The 25747-nt window shown below is 32.2% G+C and overlaps 1 protein-coding gene across 2 annotated transcripts in view; it reads left to right on the top strand.

Annotated features, from left to right (window-relative positions):
* SUPT3H (SPT3 homolog, SAGA and STAGA complex component) overlaps positions 1-25747 on the top strand; it is a 589460-nt gene that overhangs the window by 403914 nt on the left and 159799 nt on the right. For both annotated transcript variants that reach the window (XM_051997074.1, XM_051997073.1), the window contains exons 4-6: positions 2371-2457; positions 10853-10943; positions 13747-13886. In XM_051997074.1, the coding sequence (XP_051853034.1) occupies positions 2371-2457; positions 10853-10943; positions 13747-13886 (318 nt within the window). The remainder of the gene's footprint in view (positions 1-2370; positions 2458-10852; positions 10944-13746; positions 13887-25747) is intronic.

Genomic DNA, 25747 nt, shown 5'->3' with positions numbered 1-25747 from the left:
TGTTTCCAGTGTTCTTTGTCTCCCTTCTCATTAGCTGTCCTTTCTTTAAAGTCCAAGTCAAGGCCATGTCCTGCAGGAAGCCTCCTTCAATATTCATCCCTAGCCTCCCACTTTTGGATCATGAATGGCCTGCAATCTCACCTAATAGTTGTTTTATTCTTTTCTAGTTTGCTTATCATAGATTATAGTTATCATAGTTTTATTATAGTCATAAATTTTGTAGTCATATAATGTTAGTCATATAGTTTCATGGATTCAAAGGTAAGTCACATACTACATACACATATATGTAGTCATTTATACTTATACTTATTTGCGTTTTTGTTTTATGTCCCTACTAGACTGTAGACTCTGATAGCAAAGATTAGCTGAACTTTGAATATCTCCTGAGAACTAGCACAGAAATCCACACAAGGAAAGTGATATTTATTAAATGAATACTGAATGGTGATATAATAGATCCTACCAGTCATGATGTTGTGAAATACAAAAATTTAAATATCAGTAGTGGGAAATGATGTTTTAAATTTTGAGGAGCTCTTTTGGGTCATATAATTAAATGCCTTCTAAACAGCAAGGATGGCACCTCATTTATATAGTGCTTTCCAATTTTCAGAACATTGCCGTATGTATCAGGAAATGTTTCCTGACATTTTTATCTCCTGGGACCCTCTGTGTGGCCAAAAAGATTGACATATAACGTATATTCCTTTCTAAACTGATTGCATGAATTGTGGATAGGAATAGAAATTTTTTTTTCAAAAAGTATGTGTACTTAAAAGCAATTTTTCTAATTTTTCCAGTCTTTAAAAAATAAATAAATTTATTATCATAATATGTTTATTATTAAATTTATACATAAATGTTATATATTTATAATTATCATATAAAAATAAATCTTCCCTGTTTAAAATTTTCATTCATCTCTCTTTCTGTGTCTGTTTCTTTGTCCCACTTTCCACACATTTTCAAAACCTTTCAAGAGTTCTCTTTAGATAATTAATGATTTAAAAATAAATTTATATATATTTATAGATAGAATCATGTTTTTGTGCCAGCCACAGTAGCCAGGAAAGTGAGTGCTGTTGCTGACACCCTGAGAGTTTAATCTGTTTTGTAATTTGTATATATGGAAGAAGTGTGAGACTGAGTTGGAAAAATAACTTAAATGCTTGTGGAGTTGTGTTTGTTCCTCAAAGATATTTTATTTGGTCTTATACAAATGGCAAGATAACCAAAAACATTGTACTCTCTTTTAAAGAACTTTTCATCAGGATATTGTTGAGTGTGTGTGTTAGATATATTACTTTCAGAAAGAGATGCATTCAAGGATAGCTTTTGAATATAAATATTTTTACAGTAATTTCAGATTGGATAGAGTGGGTTTGGTACAATCAGCATGGTATGATCAAATTTGGAAGAAATTACAGATGCATTTTTGTAGCATTTTCTCCAGCATCTTGATTTTTTTCAGATGGAAGTATAAGCATTTTATGTTCCCTCAAACTAATCAGAATAAGAAACTGATTTTGCCTTTGCCAGAAAAATAGAACTATCATTTTTCACATTCTTATATTTTCCAGGTCAGTTTCAAGTAAGATTATATTTCTAGGACTTCTGAATTCCTGAAAACTCTCTAGTCTCTGTAGCAGAAAAGGCCCAAGTGAGCATTTGGGGGTGGGAGGAATCTGTAACTTTTTATGCAGTATGTTTTGTGTTGTGCATTCCAGATACAGTTAACTTTTTGTGTGCGTGTGATTAGTGTGGAAAAAAATTAATGCAGTCCAGTATTATGATTTATGGACTGAATCCTTTGCTTACTGAAGACTTGCCAAAGCTAAAAGTACTTTTTTTCCTTTGGATATTAGAAACAGCTACTGTTTTTGTTGATCTTTTTAACTTCTGAATAGGCCTATTTCAAGTCATACCAGCATGGGAGCTTAGATTAATAATATACTTATTCAACGAGTGATACTGAGTGAAACCATTGCTCATATGGGTAGGAAGGATAAAATTTCATAAAATTATTTTCAGGTGCATTAATGCAATTCGGGAAGCTGAGCGTCAAGAGTTTTTTTGCTTGAAAGAAATCAAAGATTTCTGTTTATTGTATCATGTTGCAGGTGTGCACATAAGTTTAATCTAATTGCATTTTTTGGCATCCTAAAACCTAGGATATTTGACTTTTAAATACTATAATGTATCTGCTGAATATCCCCAAAGATTTTTCATTTTTGGTACATTTTGAAATTAGAATTTGTCTTTCCTGAGCCATCATGACTGCTTTATATTTACCTTTAATTTTATCTTAACCTAATAAATAAAGCACATATTGTAGAAGTGGATTTCATATTTCCTTCTTGTTTTTAGTTGCAGCAAGCAGCTGAAGTTTCACAGCTACGTGGAGCCAGAGTGATTTCTGCTGAAGATCTTCTTTTTCTGATGCGCAAAGACAAGGTATCCCCTTCCAAGTGGAAGTTAGCAATGACAAACAAAATGATCTAGGTTTTCTTACACCTGTAGTACAAAATGCTTTTATTGTTAATTGCCTGATTTTTCTTTCATGAACACTTCTCTAAAAGCTGAATTGAGTTTTAATTATTTACTCATTTTTCTTTTAAACTAATATTTACTCAACACTACTCAGTACTTCCTAGGCAATTCTCAATGACCATATTATCACTAGTTATAAGAACAATTTTTTTCATTATATCATCATCATCATCATCATCATCATCATTGTTACTGACCCTCTTACCATGATTTGCTATGACACAAAATTGCATTCCTCTAGTATTAATATACTGTCAATAAAATTGTGAAAAGCAATTTCACAATTGCTCAGATGTCTGCAATATCATTTTTGGTGATGTGATGTACTATATGAAACACTGAATTTACAGTGTAAGTATCTTGATTGGATTCTTGGTATTGTTACTTATTCTATGTGTAAGTTTGGGTATAAGCTCTCTGATCAGTATAAAACCAAGGGATATGAGGTTAGTTGAAAAACATGTGAAAGGAGCTAAGCCTTTAAAAAAAAAAAAAAAAGTGTGTTTAGGATTAGTAGAAGAGAGGAGAGAAAACCTTTTGTAGTTATAACTGGGGCATATCTAGAAAATGCCTTGTCTCAATAGAATGAAGACACCATGCTGTAAAGTAGTAAAATGTGAGTCACATAGGTTAATGGTCAATAGAGTGTTTATGAGTTTTTCTCCACATGATCTCTAACAAGAAGTGCTTCTGTCTTATAATGTCAAGTCACAACATGTCAGAACTGCAAGAAATCTTGGAGTTCATAATTTGGGATTGGCCTTTGTTATATTTAACCAGATTCATTCATTTGGTTTATATCACCAAGTTTACTTATACTCAATAAGGAAGTCTTCAAATCAGAAAAAAAAAAAAAAGCTTTTAATTCTTTCTATTTAATAGTAATAATTATGTTAATCTCACATTTATTTACATGGCATTTTAAGGTTCAGGTTATCAAACATGTATGTGCAAGGCGTTCTGCTTCCTCATAACAACCCTACAAGTTAGAATTTTACAAGCACAATTTCTGCTTCTTACCAATCAGGAAACTGATTTTCAGAGATGTTAAGTGATTTCATTATGGTCTCATAGCTAAAAAATGTTAGACAAAAATTCAAATCCAGATCTCTCTTGACTACACAATTATCATTCTTTCTCCACTATGCTGTTTTACTGGCCATTCTCTAAGTGACCACTATTTATCTCATGAAGGAAGAGTATCCAGAATCCCGTGTACAACCTTATAATAAAAGAACACTTAATTTCAAGATTCATTAATTAATACAGAAATATTCCTCATCAAATTCCTCTTCTTACTTTTCATTACATTACATAAATTATCTTTACAATCATGGTAAATTTCTTAACATCAAATTTAATTGCTGTCAGAATACAAGTTTACTCATGGCATTAAATATTTTTTTAAGGTCTTTTAAGGTCAGTGTAATTTACATGGAGAAGTAGACAGTGTTTTCTACTGCCCAGTTCATTTGCATGTCATGACATTATTTTCCTGATCTCATGGTCATCTTCCAAAGCATCATTTGAAAACATCTTCGAAAACAAAGGTCTAACAACAATCTCTGAATAGTAGTAGCTGCCCAACTGACCAGGACTAGTTGGGCAGTACAGCCCCTTCCTCACGCTTTTCCTCTGTCCTTTCCTTCCTCTCTTCCTCCTTTTTTCCTTCCCTCTCTTCCTTCCCTCCCTCCCTCCCTATTTGATCTGTGTAACCTCACAAGATATCTTGGGATTTACAAGTTAGATTTCTTTTTCAAGAACCATATCTTAAACCCAAATTACACTAGCTATTATTGATTAGCCAACAATAGGTCCCAAGCCAAGTCTCATTTGGTTATCACGTGGGCTTTCATGATTCTGAGTAAATATAAATAGCAATTGTTTCTGTTTTAACCAGACCCTTAAGGGTCTTCTCCCACATTGATTTTTTTTTTTTTTGATTAGGTAAAGGAAGCCATTCTTTGCTCCATTTTCTGCCTTATTCTTACCTACCCTTAATTACTAAATGGGCTTTGGCTCCAGAGGAGAGAAGAAGCTGGTGACTTTGCACAGTTCTGCATCACTTAAATCCAATTCACTTGAAAGTCATGACATTAGCTTCCTGATGTTACAGCCCTCCTCCAGAAAAAGAATAAACGATAACAATAGCAAACAATATTCTTCCACTGTCAAAAAGTAATCTGAGCAATGCAAATCAAGGCAGGCCAATATGTTATACTAATTCTAGAAAAGACTAATAATACTGGTCCTTCTAATATCCTTTTTCATGCTCTATGTGGTGAGGAAAGTTCTCTAAAAGTGTAGAGCACACATTCCTTCTTTTGCCTTAAAAATTTTTACCATCATAGTATGAGGTGTAAGAATTATATAATTCTTCACAAGTAGAGGAGCAACCTCTTTATGTCACATCCATGTGTCATCCATGCCCCATCTCTTTTATAAAGCAGGAGGCCACAACATCACTCTGGAATCAATGGAAGGAATTCTGGACATGAAAACCCTAAGTTCTCACATTACTCACTAGCCAAACACATCACTTAAACCTCTAGGAGCCTTTGTTTCCTCACATGAGGAAACTGGAATGATAATAAAACTTGCCCTTCTCTTAGTGATTTTATAAGGGTTACTTAGGGTAATATGTAATCAAGCTTTTTGTAAAACCTAAAGCATTATGCTTTTTAGAATTGACTGTTGCTAACAGAAGTCCTTTTGTAGCCATTCAGGGATTTCTGCCAGAGGTGATGCTTTCTAAAACCACAAACAAGGTGACTGTGCCTTTTACTAAGTCAGTCAATGACTAGTGATATAGATTCAAAAGAAGACCATCAAAAGAAGACCATTAGTTATCATCGTGAATCAAAGAAATGTTACATATGTGTAGCCAAAGATTTTCCACGCCAATAAACAGAGCTACCTAGTTTTTACTATATTATCTCTTTTGGCTGGCATATTCTCTATAAATAACCAAGAAAAAAAGATTCAAGAAAGCTAGTGTGTTATTCTCAGGAATTTCTATATTTAATATGTAAAGTGAGAAGGCTGAAAGTTCATTTAATATATTGTATAAATTTCCTATGCCTATGTACATCAAAAATGTGTTTTAAGCAAAATTATTACCAACCTGTTGTCATGTCACAGTTTTAATTTGTATTATTTTTTCTCTTGTTCCTTCTCACAGAGTGTACTTCTTTTTTTTTTTTAGTCTTTTTTATTATTAAAGCCTTTTCTTTTCATTTTTTTGTTAAAGCTTTTTATTTTTCAAAACATATACTTGGCTATTTCTTTAACATTAGCCCTTGCAAAATCTTGTGTCCAATTTTGTCCCCCTTCACCCACACCCTCCCCTAGATAGCAAGTAGGCTATATGTTAAACATGGTAGAAATATGTCAAATCCAACATATGCATACATATTTATACAATTATTGTGCTGCACGAGAAAAATCAAATCAAACCAGTTTAAAAAAAAAAAAAAAAACAGCAGCAGAAAAAAATGCTAGCAAGCAACAATGAAGAGTGAAAATTCTATGTTGTAGTCTACGTTCCTCTTTCTGAGTGTAAATGACTCTCTTCATCACTGAACAATTGGAACTGGTCTGAATTGTCTCATTATTGAAGAGAGCTACTCCATCAGAATTGATCATGGTATAGTCTTGTTGTTGTTATGTATAATAATCTCCTGGTTCTACTCACTTCAACTTAGCATCAGTTCATGTAAGTCTCCCCAGACCTCTCTGAAATCATTCTGTTGGTTGTTTCTTACAGAACAATAATATTCCATAACATTCATATGCCATAATTTATTCAGCCATTCTCCAACTGATGGGCATCCACTCAGTTTCCAGTTTCTAGCCACTAAAAAAAGGGCTGCCACAAACAGAGAAGATCTCTTTGGGATATAAACCCAGGATTTTTGCTGGATCATAGGGTTTGCACAGTTTGATAACTTTTTGAGCATAATTCCAAATTGCTCTCCAGAACAGTTGGATCCATTCACAACTCCACCAACTATGTATTAGTATCCCAGTTTTTCCACAGCCTCTTCAACACTAGTCATCATCTTTTCCTTCCATCTTAGCCAATCTGAGAGTTGTGTAGTGGCACCTCAGAGTTGTCTTAATTTGTATTTCTCTTATCAATAGTGATTTAGAGCATCTTTTTAATATGACTAGAAATTATTTTAATTTCTTCATCTAAAAATTGTCTGTTGATATCCTTTGACCATTTATCAACTGGAGAATGGCTTGAATTCTTATAAATTTAAGTCTGTTCTCTATGTATTTTAGAAATGAGGCTTTTGTCAGAACCTTTAAATGTAAAAATGGTTTCCCAATTTATTCCTTCCCTTCTAATCTTATCTGCATTAGTTTTGTTTGCACAAAAAGTTTTTAGCTTAATATAATCAAGATTTTCTATTTTGTGATCAAAAATGATCTCTATTCTTCTTTGGTCACAAATTCCTTCTTTCTCTACAGATCTGAGAGGTAAACTATCCTATGTTCTTCGAATTGCTTTTATAATATCACTCTTTATGTCTAAATCATGAACCCATTTTGACCTTATCATGTTATATTGTGTTAGGTGTGGGTCAGTGCCTTGTTTCTGCCATACTAGTTTCCAATTTTCTCAGCAGTTTTTGTCAAGTAGTAAGTTCTTATCCCAAAAACTGGGGTCTTTAGGTTTGCTAAACACTAGATTGCTATAGTTATTGATGATTTTGTCCTGTGAACCCAACCTATTCCACTGATCTCTATTTCTTAGTATCAAAAGGTTTTGATGATTGCTGCTTTAAAAGATAGTTTTAGGTCTGGCACAGGGAGACCACCTTCATTGGCTTTTTTGTTTTTTTTTTCATTAATTCCCTTGAAATTATTAACCTTTTGTTCTTCCAGATGAACTTTGTTACTATTTTTGTAGGTCTGTAAAACAATTTCTTGGGAGTTTGATTGGTATGGCACTAAATAAATAAATTAATTTAGGGAGTATTATCATTTTTATTGTATTCGCTTGGCCTACCCATGAGCACTTAATATTTTTCCAATTTATTAGATCTGACTTTATTTGTGTGGAAAGTGTTTTGTAATTGTGTTCTTATAGTCCCTGACTTTCCCTTGGCAGATAGATTCCTAGATAGTATTTTACACTATCGTCAGTTATTTTGAATGGAATTTCTCTTTGTATCTCTTGCTGCTGGACTTTGTTGGTAATATATAAAAATGTAGATGATTTATGTGTCCTGCAACTTTGTTAAAGTTGTGAATTGTTTCTAGTAGTTTTTTAGTTGATTCTTGAGGGTTCTCTAAGTATACCATCATATCATTTGCAAAGAGTGATAATTTGGTTTCCTCATTACCTACTCTTAATTCCTTTAATCTCTTTTTCTTCTCTTATAGCCAAAGCTAACATTTCTCATACAGTTTTGAATAGTAATGGTGATAGTGGGCAACCTTGTTTCACTCCTGATCTTAATGGGAATGGTTCTAGTTTGTCCCCATTTTACATATGATGCTTGCTGATGGTTTTAAATAGATGCTACTGACTATTTTAAGGAAAAGTCCATTTATTCCTATACTCTCTAATGTTTTTAATATAAATGGGTGCTGGATCTTATCAAATGCTTTGTCTGCATCTATTGAGATAATCATATGATTTTTGTTAGTTTGATTATTGATATAGCCAATTATGCTAATAGTTTTCCTAATATTGAACCAGCCCTGTCTTCCTGGTATAAATCCTACTTAGTCATATTATCCTGGGGATGACTTTCTATAATCTCTTTGCTAATATTTTATTTAAGATTTTTGCATCAATAGTCATTAGGGGATTTGGTCTATAATTTTCTTTCTCCATTTTGACCAAGTATCAGCACCATATCTGTGTCATAAAAAGAATTTAGTTTAAGACTCCTTTCCTTATTTTTTCAAATAGTTTGCATAGATAGTATTGTAGAATTCACATGTAAATCCATCTATCCCTGGAGATTTTTTCTTAGGGAGTTGAATAATAGCTTATTCTATTTCTTTTTCTAAAATGGGACTATTTAAATAATTTCTTTCCAAAGAGTATACTTTTAAAATAAAAAAGTACTCCAATGTTCTTCCCTGTGTGGATATATCCTCCAGTGATGCTGCTTGTACCCATCCATGCTTTCCCATCTCCAATTGGGGTTGCCCAATTACTTTATCATAGGGAGTCCATTCAGCTTACCAGAAAGAGACTCTCTCGATTTCTCTTTATTTACCTAATGAACATAATGGATGGCCCTTTGGTTATCCCTTTATTCTAACTATGAGATCAACTCATCTTTTCCAATCTTACATTTCTTTGATGATATACTACTTCCCTTCTCAGATTCCTTGTTTGAAATATGTAACAATCTAATTACGCTTCACACCCTTCTCCCTAGGCCTTTGGACAGCCATCAGAGATGATGATGTCTATTGATCCTTACCAAGTATCATCAATCAGAATCTTTTCTAAGATATAATTACAGCAGGAATTATTAAAAAATATATTGAATAAAATGTAAATATTTTGTTGTATATCTGGACTTTGTTCTTATAGATTACTTGCTTAGGGTATAAGTCTTAAAATGGGATCTCTGGAACAAAAAGGACAAACATTTTAGTCAATATATTTGCATAATTCCAAATTATTTTCCAAAGTGGTTATGCTGATTCACAATTTCACCAATAATACATTTATGTGCACAAATTCCCCACATTGTATATTCCCATCTTTTGTTATCTTTGATGATTTTCTAAGTACAACATGAAATCTTATTTTGATTTGCATTTTTCTTATTAGTTATTTGCAGTATTGTTTAATATGGTTCATAATGGTTTGCAATTCTTTTCTTCATATTCTTATTTATTGGGAACTTTCTTTTGGGTAGTGAAATATATGTGTCAATTGTTTATATATTTTGATGCCAAACCCTTTCAGAGAAAGCTGATATAAAAGGTGTCCCCCCCAAAAAAAATTTCGCCATTTTGCTTTTAGGTACATTACTTTTAGATACATTAATTTTCTTTGCGTAGAATCTTTTCAGTTTTATGTAATAAAAGTTATTTGTTTTATTTTTTCTAATTGCCTCTATCCCTTGTTTAGTTAAAAATACATTTCTTGTTCATAGCTATGCTTTCATAGCTATATGATCTTTCATATAGCATATGATGTTTCTTTTTCTATAATATTAACTTTAATATTTTATTAAGGTCATCAACCTAATTAGAATATATTGTGAAATATGATAAGATGTTGAGCCAAACATAACTTTTTTTTCAGCTTGTTTTCTAATTGTTTCAGTATTTTTATTTTTAATCCAAAAGCAAGTTCTTTCCTAAGTAATTTATGTTGGGGGCGGGGGAGTTATCTAATACTAGATAACTGAGTTAGATTGGTTCAGATTCTCCCTTGTTTAGTTGTTTTATTGACCTGTCTCTCTTTTTAAACTAATACAATAAAGTTTTTACTTTATATGTTACTTTATAACATATTTGAGATCTGGAAGTCCTGTATGCCAGAAGTACAGTCTTTCTTTAGCCTTACCTCTTTTCATTATTTCCTTAGAATTCTAGATCTTTAATTTTTTAAATTGATTTCATTGAACTTTTTGATAATTTGATTGGTATAATATTAAAATGTAAATTAATGTTGATAGTATTGTTTTATTACATATGTTGATATGGCCCAGCCATAAACATCAACTATTCCTCCAGCTTTTTAAGTTGCTTTTTATTTCTTTAGGGAATACTTTGTAGATCAACCTATATAAGTATTTTGTGTGCTTTGGTAGCTTGAATCCCATATATTTTATATATTTTGTTATTATCTAGTGTAAGATTTCCCATTCTAATACTGTCTATTGGACTTTATTATTACTATGTGGAAATGATGTTGATTTGAGGGATTTATTCTGTGGCTTATCACTTTGTTGAACCTATTGTCTCAAATTTTATCTTTGCTGTTTTCTTGATACTTTCTAAATAAACTATCATATCATTAACACTTAAAAATAGGTGAAATTTTAATGATTATTTTGCATTCTTTTACATTATATATGATGAGCCAGACACATTATTCTAAATGATTATTGCATGTCGGTTCATTAATTTTATTTATTAATAATCTTAATAGTTTTAGCTAATATTAATATTTCATTTTCTTTTTTATGTACAAAATATCTTGCACATAGCAAGCATGTAGTAATTATTTTAATTAAATTGAATAGTTTATCATCATTAATATAATACTTTGTGTAATCTTTCCTAATTGGCTTTTATTTTTCTTTAATAGAAAAAGCTTAAAAGACTGCTGAAATATATGTTTTTCCGAGACTATAAATCTAAAATTGTCAAAGGTATAGAGGAAGATGATCTTCTGGAAGGTAATGATATACACTCCTTATGTATTCATGCATATATATGGTACATATACATATATATGAATATATATATATACACACAAAGTAATAATAGGTGACATTTAGAGTATTCTTCATTGTTTCAAAGTGCTTTTCATACATTATCTCATTTGATTCACGCATATATATTTTTAATATGTGCATTATGTACCATAAATATAATGTGTGTGGTGTATGTATATACACATATATAATCTCAATACATGTTCTTAACACAGAACATATACTTCTTTTTGAATGTGTATTTCAGGAATCTTCAAAATACTGACTTAGTTAAAAATTAATATTTTCTGAGTAAGGAAATATTTCCATTCTCCCCATAAATGATAATTGTGCTGCTTAATTTCACAATTTCATAGAAGTATATAATTAGTGTTTATTAAAAATATAATTGATCTCAGTATGTGTAATTTTAATGTGGCATCTATGAACTAAAATATATAAATCTTTGAAATTCATTTGAATAGACACTTGTTAACTTATTATCGATAATCGTATTGTACATATTTTATGAAATAACTAGAATCTAAAGTCACTTAATTCTGTTATATGACTGCTATACTCTTTTGATGCTTTTTGAAGTTTTACATAAGGTATACATAAGATAATTTTTTTTTAAATTACTTGTTCCTTTTATCAACTCAATTCCATTCTAAAGAACAACTTAGAATTGTGTTAACAATGGAGAATCAAATGAACATAATCTGGAATCTGACGATCTGAATTTAAGCTTTGGCTCCACTATTTTATTACCAGTGTGATCTTAACTCTTAGATGTTTCTGGGGAACACTGTCAGATGTAACATTTAGGTTCATTTCTACCTTTTCATGGTTTTATGGAACTACTGAAAGAGTAAATGTGTTACCAAAATAACAGATTTTGTACAAAATTAAAAATCATTATTTTCCATTTTGGTGTAAATGGACTTTGCTTTAACTTTATTATGATTCTGTCCATGACTTCAAATATTATGCTCTTTTTACTATATTATGTTTCCTTTTTGGGGTCTTAGTTTCCTCATCTGTAAAATGTAGAGATGAGTCTCTTTCATCTAACATACTCTGATTCTTTAAGTTTTATCATTTGAAAGTGATTATATCTAATCAATGTGTTTCTAATTATGAGTCATAAAAGTCATCTTAGTATTTATAGATTTAAAGCTTAAAATAATCTTAAAGGTCATTTAGTTGGAGGAACATGTAGAGAAGATCAGAGGATAAAGGGCATTTAAGATCAGCTTCCTTTTATCATGATGAGGAAATGGGAGGGTAAGAAAGCCTAACTCACCCTCAATCACACAGCTAGTGATGACCAGAGAGACAGATTACTGATACTAGAACTAGAAGCAGAGCTTCTGATTCCTAAGTCTACTATGTTTTTTATTGTATCACATTGCTCTATACTAGGCTTACTAATTTTAGGATGAAGGCAGAGATTATTTCATACTGTCAAGATTCTCTTGTTTAGAGGTTTACTTATTTACTTATCAAGCCTCATTTTCTTTCAGTGAGATGAGATTATATAACCAACCCTTCCTTCAAGGATTTTGTGTATATTTATTGTTACCTATATATTAAAGGAAAAAAAATCAGAAACATCAGACAGTTTAAGAAAAAAATTAGAGATAAAATCTTATTCCAGACACTAACCAACTTTGTGACTATTAAGGCAATTCACTTAACTTCTCAGATACTCAAATTTACTTATTTACAAAATAGGAATATTACTTGTCATTCCTCACCACATAGTTGTTATGAGGAAGGGGGTTTATTAATCATTAACGTGCACTATAAATGCTACCAATTATTCTTTTTTAACTACACAATAGTAGCATTGGAAGGGCTTCCTTAAAGATCATCTACCCTTAATCTTATAGATTTTTGAATATCTTTTTTAATCCTGGATACTTACTAAGTATAGGACCATCACTTTCTTAGTATTAATATTATCTTGCCCTGCTAAAAAACAAACAGATTTGACATTATCACAAATTTTTAAATTTAGTTCTTTTTTTCAAGTTTGTGATATATTCATTTAATTTCTACCTACATTACTACTTTCTAGAAAAGCAGAAAATTCTGGGTTAAGAAAGAGCAAAATCCAAATGATAGTTTTCACTAATTTCCTCAGTGGTAAGGCCTAAAGTGGCTTCAGTGGACCAAGGATAGAGCATTGTGGGACACAACTCTCTGTAGTCTCTTCTAGTTCTCCATCTATGATCTAATGACCCTGAGCCTCAAAATCAGTGAAGTAATACAGTACCAACTTGGATTAGATTAAATCTGAAGATAGGTGGGGCTACTTTTTTTTCATTACCTCCATGTTCAGATAGGTTTTTCATTTATATTACAAGATCATAGAAAGCTAGTATAGTATTTATAAGTAAGAATTGGACTTTACATTTGGACAAAATAATAGCAACAACAATAGCAACAAAAACAGGGAGCAAAATGTTCTGCAGCCTGGTGCATTTTATCTTTTTTGTATCCCTTTAAGGTAAGTAAGTAGCAGTTCAAGTCTGTACCATTTTATGAAAAAGAACTCAATAACCAAGTGATTTTCCCAAGGTAAAAAACATAAAACAATTGCTCTTGATTCCTGTTCATTGATTTAGGAGAAAGACAATATCATTTTTCTTTGTAAAATTCATATGATTTAGTTCTGAAAGGATTCTGTAAAGATTCCAGGTGCATATTCCATATATTCCATTGTTTTTCAGTTTTGCTGACAAAATTAACTTTGTTTTCTTTTCTTATCCACATAAAGACAAATTTAGCAACAGTAGCAATGTCAACAAAAGGCAGAAAATAGCCCAAGATTTCCTTCACTCTATTGATCAGACAGGAGAACTTTTGGCTATGTTTGAAGATGATGAGATTGATGATGTTAAACAAGAGAGAATGGAGGTACAGTATTTTCCTTCTTCTTCCCTCTTTATATCCAGCCTATTGTATATTTGTTGATGGGCCAGAAATTCATTGTTTACATTCATTCTTTCTTGTTTGTTCTTTCTTTCCTCTTTCCACCTACTTCTGTTTTCTATTTCTTCTTATTCTACATTTCACTGATTTCTTTTGTCACCTTTGTATTGTCATTAATTTTGTTACCCTGAAAAAAAAAAATAATCATATCCCTCTAGTTATTTTCAAAAGCAAAGAATTGTGTGGAAGAGAATTTAAAATGTATTCTATCAACTATTGCCTGTGTTCCTTTCTTGTGTGCACATAAGCAATGTGGCTAGTTTTGTATTTAGTTAGCAGAATATTTCTATCTACTCTTGACATGTAGATAGATATAGGCCTTCCCTTTTCAATGATTAGATATTTCCTCTCCACACATATCTATTCATATGTCTATTCCTATAGCATGGTTGAAGATTATATTTACAAAGTCATATTTATTTTTATATACAGACTTAGAAGAACTGATAATGCATTTATTTTTCCTTGATACTTCTGTTTTACTCCTATTTTATTTTTATATTGCATCAAAAAAATCTCCCTTTTTCTTTTTTTGTCTCATTTTTTTTATCCTTACAGTAGAAGTTGTCTCATCTAGCATTTTCTTATCTGTTATTTTCTTTTGTTGTTCTTGCTACTCTTTTTATTTATAGCCTTCATCTGTCATTTCATCCAACCTGTTATCTGCCTATGTTTTTTTCTCACTTTGCCCTTTGCCTTTTTGTTCTTTTTTCTTACTTTTTTTTTTTCCCAAAACAGTCTTTCACATTTTCCTAGATGAAAAATAGTCACATTTTAATCTTGCTTTAATTATAGGAGACATGTCCTGCTGGTCTTAAAGAAAAGATTTCTTATACCAATGTCCTTTTTTCAATTGAACAAGTTTGTCCATTTTTCCATTAAAAACAGATATTATATAACAGCTAATATAAAAATGTCACAAAATATTAGAGCTAGAAAGGGCCTTGGAAAATCTATTTCCCTATCACTCCATTTTGCAAAGGATGCAATTGAAGCTTACTTAGAAAGGTAAATGATTTACATTTGGTAAAACAAAAGGTAAGGAGTAGATCCAAGAGTTCTGATTTCCATCTTGTTCTCTTATCTAGGAAAAAAAATACTCTTTTGTACTGTGAATAGTATACATTTCAATCAATTTGTGACCATTTTTTAAATAACAGCTATTTATTTAAGCAAATAGTTTAAAAAAAAAAAAGATAAATCTGATCACTTTAGGTATGAGTCTATATAAGAAAATAAAAATTCCTAGCAGGGTTTGAAATTATTCTCTGATTTATGTGTCATATATTGCTATAATTCCAAGTTAGTGATTGATATTCAAAATTACTGTTAGCAAATATCTATTTATAAAATTGAAGGCTTACTTCTATTCTCTTAATGACAGTTGCTGCTAGTTTTCTCAGACATAAAATGAACTGATAACACTCCTTTTCTCTACCTTAGGGAAACTTCATCATGATTAATTTTGTTGGCACATCTCACAAATATAAGAAATATTCATTCTTTTTGCTACTATTATAATCTTGCCTTCAGGAAATCACAGATTTTGTCCTGTTTTTTAATTGAGAAAATAAGGTAATGCTAGACTTCCAAAGGATAGTGGCTATTGTGCTAAAGTTGCCGACTTTATCATAGTTTCTCTATGCAGTAGAATATAATTATCCTATGTTAAGTTTTGGAGGAAGTCCAATAGACATACATGCTTTATAAACTTTAACAACCTTCTTTAAAGAATTAGTATGCTTAGATCATGAACTGTGATCTAAAGGCAGTGTTCCTTTTAGGTATCAATTACCTCAGAAATGTGTGGTTATCTTGGTTTTGGACAACTGCAAATGGTTTTAGTTCCACTTTGCCTTGGGCCAAAAACATGCTAAGTTGTCCAAAGCAGATGATAAACACATATTTCTGATGTCATTATGTCCTAAACAGGATATGATTGTTTAGTGGTATGGTTTCATTTATGATGCATTATCCAGAAAGAAAATATTGTTTATACTTTATTTTTAAAACATTTTTAAAAATTATATTTTCAAGCCAGCAAAATGTGTCATGAGCTTTTGCCGTATTTTGCATTTGTTTATCAATGCCGGGTATTGAGGAATGTTTAGTGCTACTAGTGAGCATTAGTGAAATTCAATTTGGCCTGGAAAATCTCTATTAACCAAGCCCATTGCCTAGAAGATTTCACCATAGTCAGAAGAAGAGTAGAACCTGAGATCCCCATAGGAAACACTGAATGCCTGTTAATGGGATACTGTTGCTCTGAAAAATGATGAGTCAGCAAGGTGCCAGGGAAATGGCAGTAGTACTTAGATTTACTAGATAAAATGTCCAAGAATAAACATGTAAAGTTCTTTAGCTTGGAATACAGTTCATGCATGCATATGCACATATGCATATACACACGCAGAGACTATGGCCAGGTCAGTCATTATAAGTAGTTGGAAAACTAATTCAGTTCAATGAAGGCCATGCAAATTAGATTGGTCATTTCATAAAACTTTGCTTTGTTATTTTAAGAGCCTTTCTTGCCTGGATAACAAAGAGTATCCTTGAGATGCTCCTTATCCAAATAATAGACATTGTAACTAGGGGGTGAGTATAAGGAAAGACTAAACTTGTAGACATAACTTGACTGTAGACGGTAGAAAGTGGAACCGTTAAAGGCCTAAGACATTGCCTGCTTCTAATTTGACAGGTTACAGTTTCAAGAATAAACCACAACTGTGGCTGTCCATATGAAACCACTTTGGGCACATAGACGGCAGCCTTTTGCTTTTAAAGTGCAGTAGAATAATCAGTTCTGGCATCACTCAGTGATTTAATTTTCCTTTAAGCATCACTTATGGTTGCAGAAACTTTGTTTACTACATTTACTGCAGGAATACAGTACAGATCTGCAAACAGAGCTTATTTCTGTCTTTTTTTTTGTTGTTGTTCTTTTATGACAGGATTTAGAAGAGAAAAAAATGCTATAGAAGTAAAGTTTAAAACTTTTTAAAAAGTTAAAACTTTGCCAGATTTTGCCAAGGTTTAGTAAAGACATATTAAACTGAGTTTTCTCTGTTACTTTCTATAGATTTATATGAAAGGATGAATTTTCTGTGTGTTTCTCATAATTTACTTTATTACTTCACTAAGATTTATTATTTCACCAGTAAGATTTATTAATTTTCATTCAACAAACATTTATTAAGCATTTATTTTATGTAGTATACTATTTTAGTCACTGGGAAAATTTGAGTCTAATAAAGGAGATTATAGATACCCTCAAATAAATCACAAAACATAAGTGATAAATATATAAGAGATCAGGGGAAAGGAAGTCCACTTTAGGTTCAGAGGATTTGGCTTTCATATGTGAAATTAGAATGTGAATTCCTTGAGAGCAGGGACTGCCTTACTTTTCTATTCTTACTCTAAGAACTTAGTACAATGCTTTATAAATAGTAAGCATATACCTCCTCAATATATTTATGTAGTATGTATGATTATATATATGTATATATGTGCTGCTAAATTACTATTCTATCTGTATTGTAAATCTTACAAAAATAATTTTTCAAAAAGAAAAAACAAAGTAAGATTTTTTAAATAACTATTTTGTTTCATTTTTTAAAATCTTTGTTCATTAGTTTGACTTAATGATTAGAGCTAAATGAAAGTCTGATTCCAAATTTAATTTATTTTAATAATAGTTTTAATTGTCATGGTTGAAAAAAAAACTCAGAGATGTAGATTTCTAATGAAAGAAGTAATTATAAATTGTGGTACTCATTTTTTTAATCCATCTATCAAGTCTCCAAAAAGGTTTTGTTGAATTCCAGTTAATTTCTATCTATCTTCCTTGGTATCAACCATTTCTTCTTGCAAGTTAAACGAGGCAACAAATTCTATTTTCAGTTTTCAAGGGTTTTTTTTTTTTTTAAGGTAAAGATATGAAAGTTTTTATAGATGACCTACTTTATTTTAAAAGAAAAATGAGAAGAAGGAAGTGGTAGTAGTAGTAGTAGCTGTAATAGTCACAACAGTATTCATGGCTTCATTTTATTCCTATGATCTCAAGACATAGTTTGCATTTAGGGCAATATGGAACATATTTCAAGTAATGACAATTTCAGGGTTTTGTTTTTTTGCTTTCCTTGACAATGATTTGATTGTCATTATTTTTGCCTAATAACATGACCAATGAAGAATTCATTCTGGAAGTGTCTCCCTGCCACAAACTTTTCCCAACTTCAAACTACCCACCATTCATCTAGCAAAGTGATCCCTCTAATGTATAGAACTAACTGTGTCATGCATGTCAATAGATTACAATGGTCCTAACATCCAGGATCAAATATAAATCCCATGTTTGACTAAAAGTCAAACATTTCTCATACTCCACCACATACCTTGCAGTTTGGTGACATTAGCTTCCTAGTATTTCCTTGCATTACACTCCATCTCTAGGCTCTGTACATTTTTATTATCTGTCCTTCATGTCTAGAATGTTCTCCCTCCTTACTTTAGCCTCCTTGCTTTCCTATGAAATAATCTTCAATTTGTCCTTTAAATGCTTTGTTTTTACATAGTTGTTTGCATTTGTCTCCTGTAATAGGTGGCAAGCATTTTGAGCTGAAACTGGTTTTGCCTTTTTTTCTCTAATCTGTAGAGCCAGAGTCAAGCTTTGTGCCTAATATGAAATAGACACTTAATAAGTGTTTTTTGATTTGATTTCACATCCAGGCTGAGTGGGTCCACTATAGATTTACTCAAAATGCTCAAATATGTATGATTTACTTCAAGAGCTGCCTCCAAAGATGCAAATTGCAAGGCAGCCATTCCTGCCCAATCTGTATTCCTCTCATCTAGATGTTCCCAAAAGTTCACCACAAAGGGTCATCTGCATATATTGGAAGCCTTCATTACTTTTACAACATGACCAGCCTATCTTTTTTTCATACCATCCCTATCTATCATCCACTACTATTGTTCTTCCTCAACATTCCTAGTTGTTTTTATACTGCAGCCTACTTTACACCAAGAATGTTCTTCTTTATTGTCCCTTGGGTAATACTAATCTTTAATTCTTTGGAAACAACTTTCACAATATTACTATCATAGAATCATAAGGAAAATTTTAGTTCTTTTAGTGCTTTTATGGGAATCTTGGAACTATAAAAGTAATCCATCTTGCTTGCCTTCTCCTTCTCAATTCTGGTCCTAGCTCATTATCTTTCTGTACTATCTACCCAGATTGGAGAAGATATGGGAAGAAAGGGAGGAGAAGAAAGAGATAAAAGGAAAGGAAAGTGTTAAATGTACAAAAAAAATCTTATACTTATTAATATTGTACATAGTTGACTGAAAGACTATCCATATGTATCTTTACTCATTTATGCAAAAATCTTTAAAGGAATCAATTATACATGAAATAAGGAAAGTGTATCCCTTGTTTATAAGGAGAATATTTCATTAAAAATCTCTCAAATAATATTTATTAATAATTCATCAATCACATATCATAATTACCTGAAAAGAGAGACAATATAAGTTTTTGTTATAGAGCTTCAGTGAAAGAGGAATTTGCAGTAGATGGGTGGTGAGGTCTTCCAGATGTTCCATTTTACAAATGACACTGTGCTGACTGCATCAAGCCCCAAAACAGAGCTTTTTCTATAATTGTGCAAAGGAAGTTAGCCTGTCCATCCATACAATAAAGACCAAGTGGCTAAAGAATGTTTATTGCCCAGATTTCAACAGTTATTTGTATGTACACCACATAAAACTTACCCAGTGCTATGCATTGGATAGTCAGTAGATAGACAGTATAGACAGTAGAAACATATGAAAAATTTTTATTTTCTAATTTCATTGGTCTCTAACTACTAAATGTTAATTCTTTAAATTTGATCTCATAGTCTTCCTCATGACTTCCCATGGCCTGTTCTGATTTTTTATTCTCTGATCAAGCAAATTATGCCTTTACTCTCCTCCTCAGCAGTGAATCTTATTTCATACCTTATAGGAAAAAAGAAATGGAACTATCATGAATTCCCTCTCCATTCAAGTTCTAAATCTAAAATCACCTCTCCATCATTTACTATTTTCTTCTTCTTTGTTCCATTTTCAAAGCATGAAAAGACCCTTCTTTATGCCAGCCCTTCTGCCTGTAGCCTTGACCCCCTTTACCATATCCTTTGTGATTTTTTTTCTTCAACCATCCTTCATATCAAGTTATCATCCTTTCCCTTCTTCCTTTTCACAACCAAACTTCTAGAAAAAACTTTCTATACTCATTGCCTGAATTTCCCCATCTCCTAGTAACTTCTCACCATCTTTTAACTTGGCTTCTGATCCTACCACTCACTTGAAACTTACCTTTCCATGTCTATCATTAATCTCTTAATTGCTAAATCCAATGAATGGGCTTTTTCTTAGTTCTTATTCTTCTTGACTTCTCAGGGGTGTTTGCTCACAAGTATTGGCTATTTCCTCTTCCTGAATGCTCTCTCTTTCGGGGGTTTTTCTGGGACTGTTCTCTCCTGATTCTCCTACTGTCTAACCATTCCTCTCAATTTACCTTATATGATCCCTATCCCATTCTCCCCAAACCTATTTTGTACCCAACACAAAGTCTCAGGCTTCTTCTCTCATTCTTGGTGTTCTGATCATATTTTCAATGATTGTGTAGATGCCTCCCAAATCTAAATATTCAGTCATGCCATTTTTCCTGAATTCCAATCTTACACTGTACATCTCCATATAGATGTACTCAGATCACTCTCCTCATCTCCCTCCCACTTAGTCATAGACTTTTGCCTTATTTTGCCCACGACTAGACCCTTTGTTTCGCTTCCCAACCATACTGTGTGTGTACTTCCTCCTCTCCCTTTTATGGATTGTCCACCATTCTCCATTAGAACATAACTTATGTGTGTTAGCACATAGTTAGCAGTTAGCAATTTCCATTACAGAGTAAACTTAATAAATGTTTTTTTTTTTTTATTTTCCATTCAATCAAGTCCTTTAGGCATCTCAAAACTCAAAATGCCCTGAAGAGAACTTATATTCCCTCTCTTCAAAAAAATTAAAAAATAATAATAAGAAGAAGAAATACTACCTCTCTTCCTAACTTTTCTGTTTATTGAGGGAACCATCATCTTTCTAGTCAGATAGTTTTATAATCTTAGAATTACCCTGGATCTATGCTCTTCCTTCCCTGACATCTCTAATAGGTGGCCATATATTTTTTTTTTTAATATAATCTCCCTGATATCTCCCACATCCATCTCCTTTCCTCTGCTCACATGACCAATAGGCAAATTCAGAGTCTGTCACTTTTCACCTTCTACTTTGTAGTTTTCTTTGAATTCCCCCTGCCTCCAGCTGCTCCCATATGAAATTCATCCTTTATACAACTGCCATATTGATATTCCTAAAGCACATGTCTGATCATGTCACTTCCTTGCTCAACAAGCTTCTCCCACCTTTAAGGTTTAGGATTTAAAGTTCTTCACACTTATTCTCGAGCCTATCTTTCTTGATTAATTTAACATTATCCATTCTTATAGACATTCCACCAAAACTAATCTAGTTGCTTTCCCCAAAACTTAGCATTTCATCTCTTCTCTCTCTGCCTTGCATAGACTGTTTCCCCATGCCTAGAACACTCCCTTCATGCCACGGCCTCTTAGAACCGCGGCTATACATGCTGTAATATATAATGCTCCAGTTTTTTGTGCTTCCATTGCATTTATCATTTTGTACGTACTTTATTGACTTACCTGAGTGTTTTTATTTCCCTAAATATAATAGAAGCTTCTTGATGATAGGACCTATTTCATTAGTTTTTGTTTTTTGTTTTTTTTCCCCCCAGAGCACAGTGTAGTGCCTGGCCCACAGTAGATATCCAATGAATGCTTGAACTGAATCTCTAAATAATAACTATTATATTCACTATGGCTTGAATATTAATTATATTTTACAATTTTCTTATTCTTTGGCATTAGTATTCTATACATAATACACTCACCAGTATCCAGTATATATCTAAGTTATAGGAGTTTAAAAATAGAAGATCTAGTTCAGCTCCTTCTTTTTACAAATAAGGAAACCAAAGCTGAGAAAGGAAGACAGGTAATTTTTGTTGTTATTGTTGCTCAGTCATGACCAACTCTTTGGGACCCCATTTGGGATTTTCTTTGCAAAGATATGAGAGTGAGTTTGCCATTTCCTTCTCTAGCTCATTTTACAGGTGATGCAACTGAAGCAAACAGTTAAGTGACTTGCCCAGATAGTAAGTGTCTGAGACTTCATTCAAAATCAGGTCTTCCTGACTCCAGGTTCAGTTCTTTATTTATTGCCCCACATAGATAATAAGCAAGCTCATTGTTCACCTATTTGTTGAAAAGATGCAGTGTGCTGGATGTGAAGTCATGGACCCATCAATCTAACTCTCTTAGTTGAGTTTCCTCACTTATGAAATGAAGGTAATAATACTTTGCTAGCTTCTTTGCATGAATTTGTCTGAAACTAAACAGATCTTTGCAAGGTGTTTTATACATTTTAAAACACTATATTAAGCCAACTGTCACTACCTGCATTAAAGAAACAAAAATGAGATTTAAATATTGATCTTCTAATTACAAATCCAGCTCCCTTCCAACTCAACCATATTACATTCAGTACAATGATATTCAATAAGCATTTATTGAATACTCATCGTTTACCTATATTAACATTTCTCATTTTTTTTATTTTTTTAATAATTTTTTATTGACAGAACCCATGCCAGGGTAATTTTTTAAATAACATTATCCCTTGCACTCACTTCTATTCCAATTTTTTTCCCTCCCTCCCTCCACCTTCTCCCCCAGACGGCAGCAGTCTTATACATGTTAAATAGGTTATAGTATATCCTAGATACAATATTTGTGTGCAGAACGGAACAGTTCTCTTGTTGCACAGGGAAAATTGGATTCAGATCCAATAATATAATAATAACCCGGGGAAAAAAAACAAAAATGCAAGCAGTTTATATTCATTTCCCAGTGTTCTTTCTTTGGGTGTAGCTGCTTCTGTCCATCCTTAATCAGTTGAAACTGAGTTAGAGCTCTTTGTCAAAGAAATCCACTTCCATCAGAATGCATCCTCATACAGTCTCGTTGTTGAGGTATATAATGATCTCCTTTCCATGTCTATCATTAATCTCTTAATTGCTAAATCCAATGAATGGGCTTTTTCTTAGTTCTTATTCTTCTTGACTTCTCAGGGGTGTTTGCTCACAAGTATTGGCTATTTCCTCCTCATTTCACTTAGCATCAGTTCATGTAAGTCTCTCCAAGCCTCTCTGTATTTATCCTGTTGGTCATTTCTTACAGAACAATAATATTCCATAATGTTCATATACCACAATTTACTCAACCATTCTCCAATTGATGGGCATCCATTCATTTTCTAGCTTCTAGCCACTACAAACAGGGCTGCCATAAACATTTTGGCACATACAGGTCCCTTTCCCTTCTTTAGTATCTCTTTAGGGTATAAATCCAGTAGAAACACTGCTGGATCAAAGGGTATGCACAGTTTGATAACTTTTTGAGCATAGTTCCAAATTGCTCTCCAGAATGGCTGGATGTGTTCACAATTCCACCAACAATGTATCAGTGTCCCTGTTTTCCCACATCCCCTCCAACATTCCACATTATCTTTCCCTGTCATTCTAGCCAATCTGACAGGTGTGTAGTGGTATCTCAGAGTTGTCTTAATTTGCATTTCTCTGATTAATAATGACTTGGAGCATCTTTTCATATGGCTATAAATAGTTTTAATTTCTTTGTCTGAGAATTGTCTGTTCGTATCCTTTGACCATTTATCAATTGGAAAATGGCTTGATTTCTTATAAATTAGAGTCAATTCTCTATATATTTTGGAAATGAGGTTTTTATCAGAACCTTTGACTGTAAAAATGTTTTCCCAGTTTATTGTTTCCCTTCTGATATTGTCTACATTAGTTTTGCCATATTAACATTTCTCAAACTCTTTTGGTCTCAAGACTCCTTTCTACTCTCAAAGGGTATTGAGGACCCCAAAGACCTTTTGTTTATATGTTTTATCAATCAATATTTGTAATATTAAAAATTAAAATCTATACCATTTTAAAACATTAATTCATTTAAAAGTAACAATAATAAACCTACTACATGCTCCCCAAACTACATGTATATGCATTCAAAAAAACTATTTCCAAAACAAAAAAAAAAAAATAGTGAAAAGAATGGCATCATTTTACATATTTTTGCAAATCTCTATATCTGCTTTAATAGAAGACAGCTGGATTCTCATCTGCTTCTGCATTCAATTCTGTTGCAAAATGTTATATTGCTTGAATTATATGAAGAAAATATGACCTCACACAGTGATGTAGTTGGGGAAAGGAGTAGTGTTTTACTAGCCAAATATGTCTTAGTATTAATACGGAAAAAAAAAAAAGTTTTGATCTGGAGGACCCCTGAAAGACTCTTGGAAATCCTCAAAGATCTGTGGACCATGCTTTTGAGAACTATTGGCCTACAAAGAAATCCTCCTCCAATACTTCATCATGGCATTTTGGAAATCCCTATCTATAGTATTTCAAAGATTTTGCCGATAGAGAGCAAGTTCCTGCAGTATTTGCCAGTCTGGGGCGAAAAAGTTACTAAAAGCCTTTTAATAAAGTATCCACCTCATTATTCTTGAGAGTGAATTGGAGAAATTAGGACTAAATAATGAGATGGATTCAAAGATAGTCAAATGGTTTAATTTCAGTACAAATATAGATCTCCCTGGATGACACCAAGGACCAGCTCTTGAGCCTATATTTTTTAATAATGACTTATATAAAAACATAGATGGCATATTCATCAAATTTGCATGGCACAAACCTAAGAAGGTCAGATAATACATTGATTGATAGAATCCAGATGTGAAAAGATCAGTAGAATGCAGTAAGGTGAATTTAATAGATACAAATATTAAATCATATTAGTTACCAAAAATGAATTCCACAAGAATAATATCGGTAAAGAATAATTAGGCAGCGATTGTATGAAAAAGATATGAAGGTTTTAGTGGATTGCAAGATCAATTTTCATTTTGTCAAGTCAGCTTTCCAGATTTTTTTCTTCATTATCTACTCTGATAAGGAGTTAGTTTGTGATAAGATATGGTAATTTATCGGTGGCTCTCAGGATATTATGCTAGTTTGAGTTGTGCCCCCCAGTTACCCAAACTGAAACAAAATAATGATCAGCAGAAATTTTCAAATACTATTTTTTCTATAATTTTTAACAGATTTCTGTGGAATCTGGCATGTGGCACTACCAATTTTGGTCTTGTACTCTCCTGTGATTCACCTATGGTGCATATTTTGTTTGTAAGTGATAAGAAAAATAAGTTGAAAGAAACAAATGTTTCATCAGACTCATCAAAAGCAATTTATATGTGATGTTGAGTAATGTGTTGTGTTAAACTAACTTAGAACCTCAAAACTGGATTTCCCTCTCCCAGCCTGTCATGTGGAAAAGTAGGTATAAAACCTCATCCTTTTGGTGCAAGGTTGCCTCACAAGATAGAGAAAAACTCTTGCATCTTTCCTATTCCATTGGCCCTATTTATCACTACAGCTATTTAAAAATTCTTTTACAAAGGAAAAATATCAAAGTTACAGAGTTTTTTAACATCTACCCTTGTCTATCTATACAAGTTATAAGAAGAAATAGTCCTCAATATTTAATTATCCTTGCTATGTCCTAGCC

Source organism: Antechinus flavipes, chromosome 4 (assembly GCF_016432865.1).
Source record: "Antechinus flavipes isolate AdamAnt ecotype Samford, QLD, Australia chromosome 4, AdamAnt_v2, whole genome shotgun sequence".
In the NCBI taxonomy this organism is placed as follows: domain Eukaryota; kingdom Metazoa; phylum Chordata; class Mammalia; order Dasyuromorphia; family Dasyuridae; genus Antechinus; species Antechinus flavipes.
Note: the sequence above shows the minus strand (reverse complement) of the source record. Positions and strands in the feature narration are given on the sequence as shown.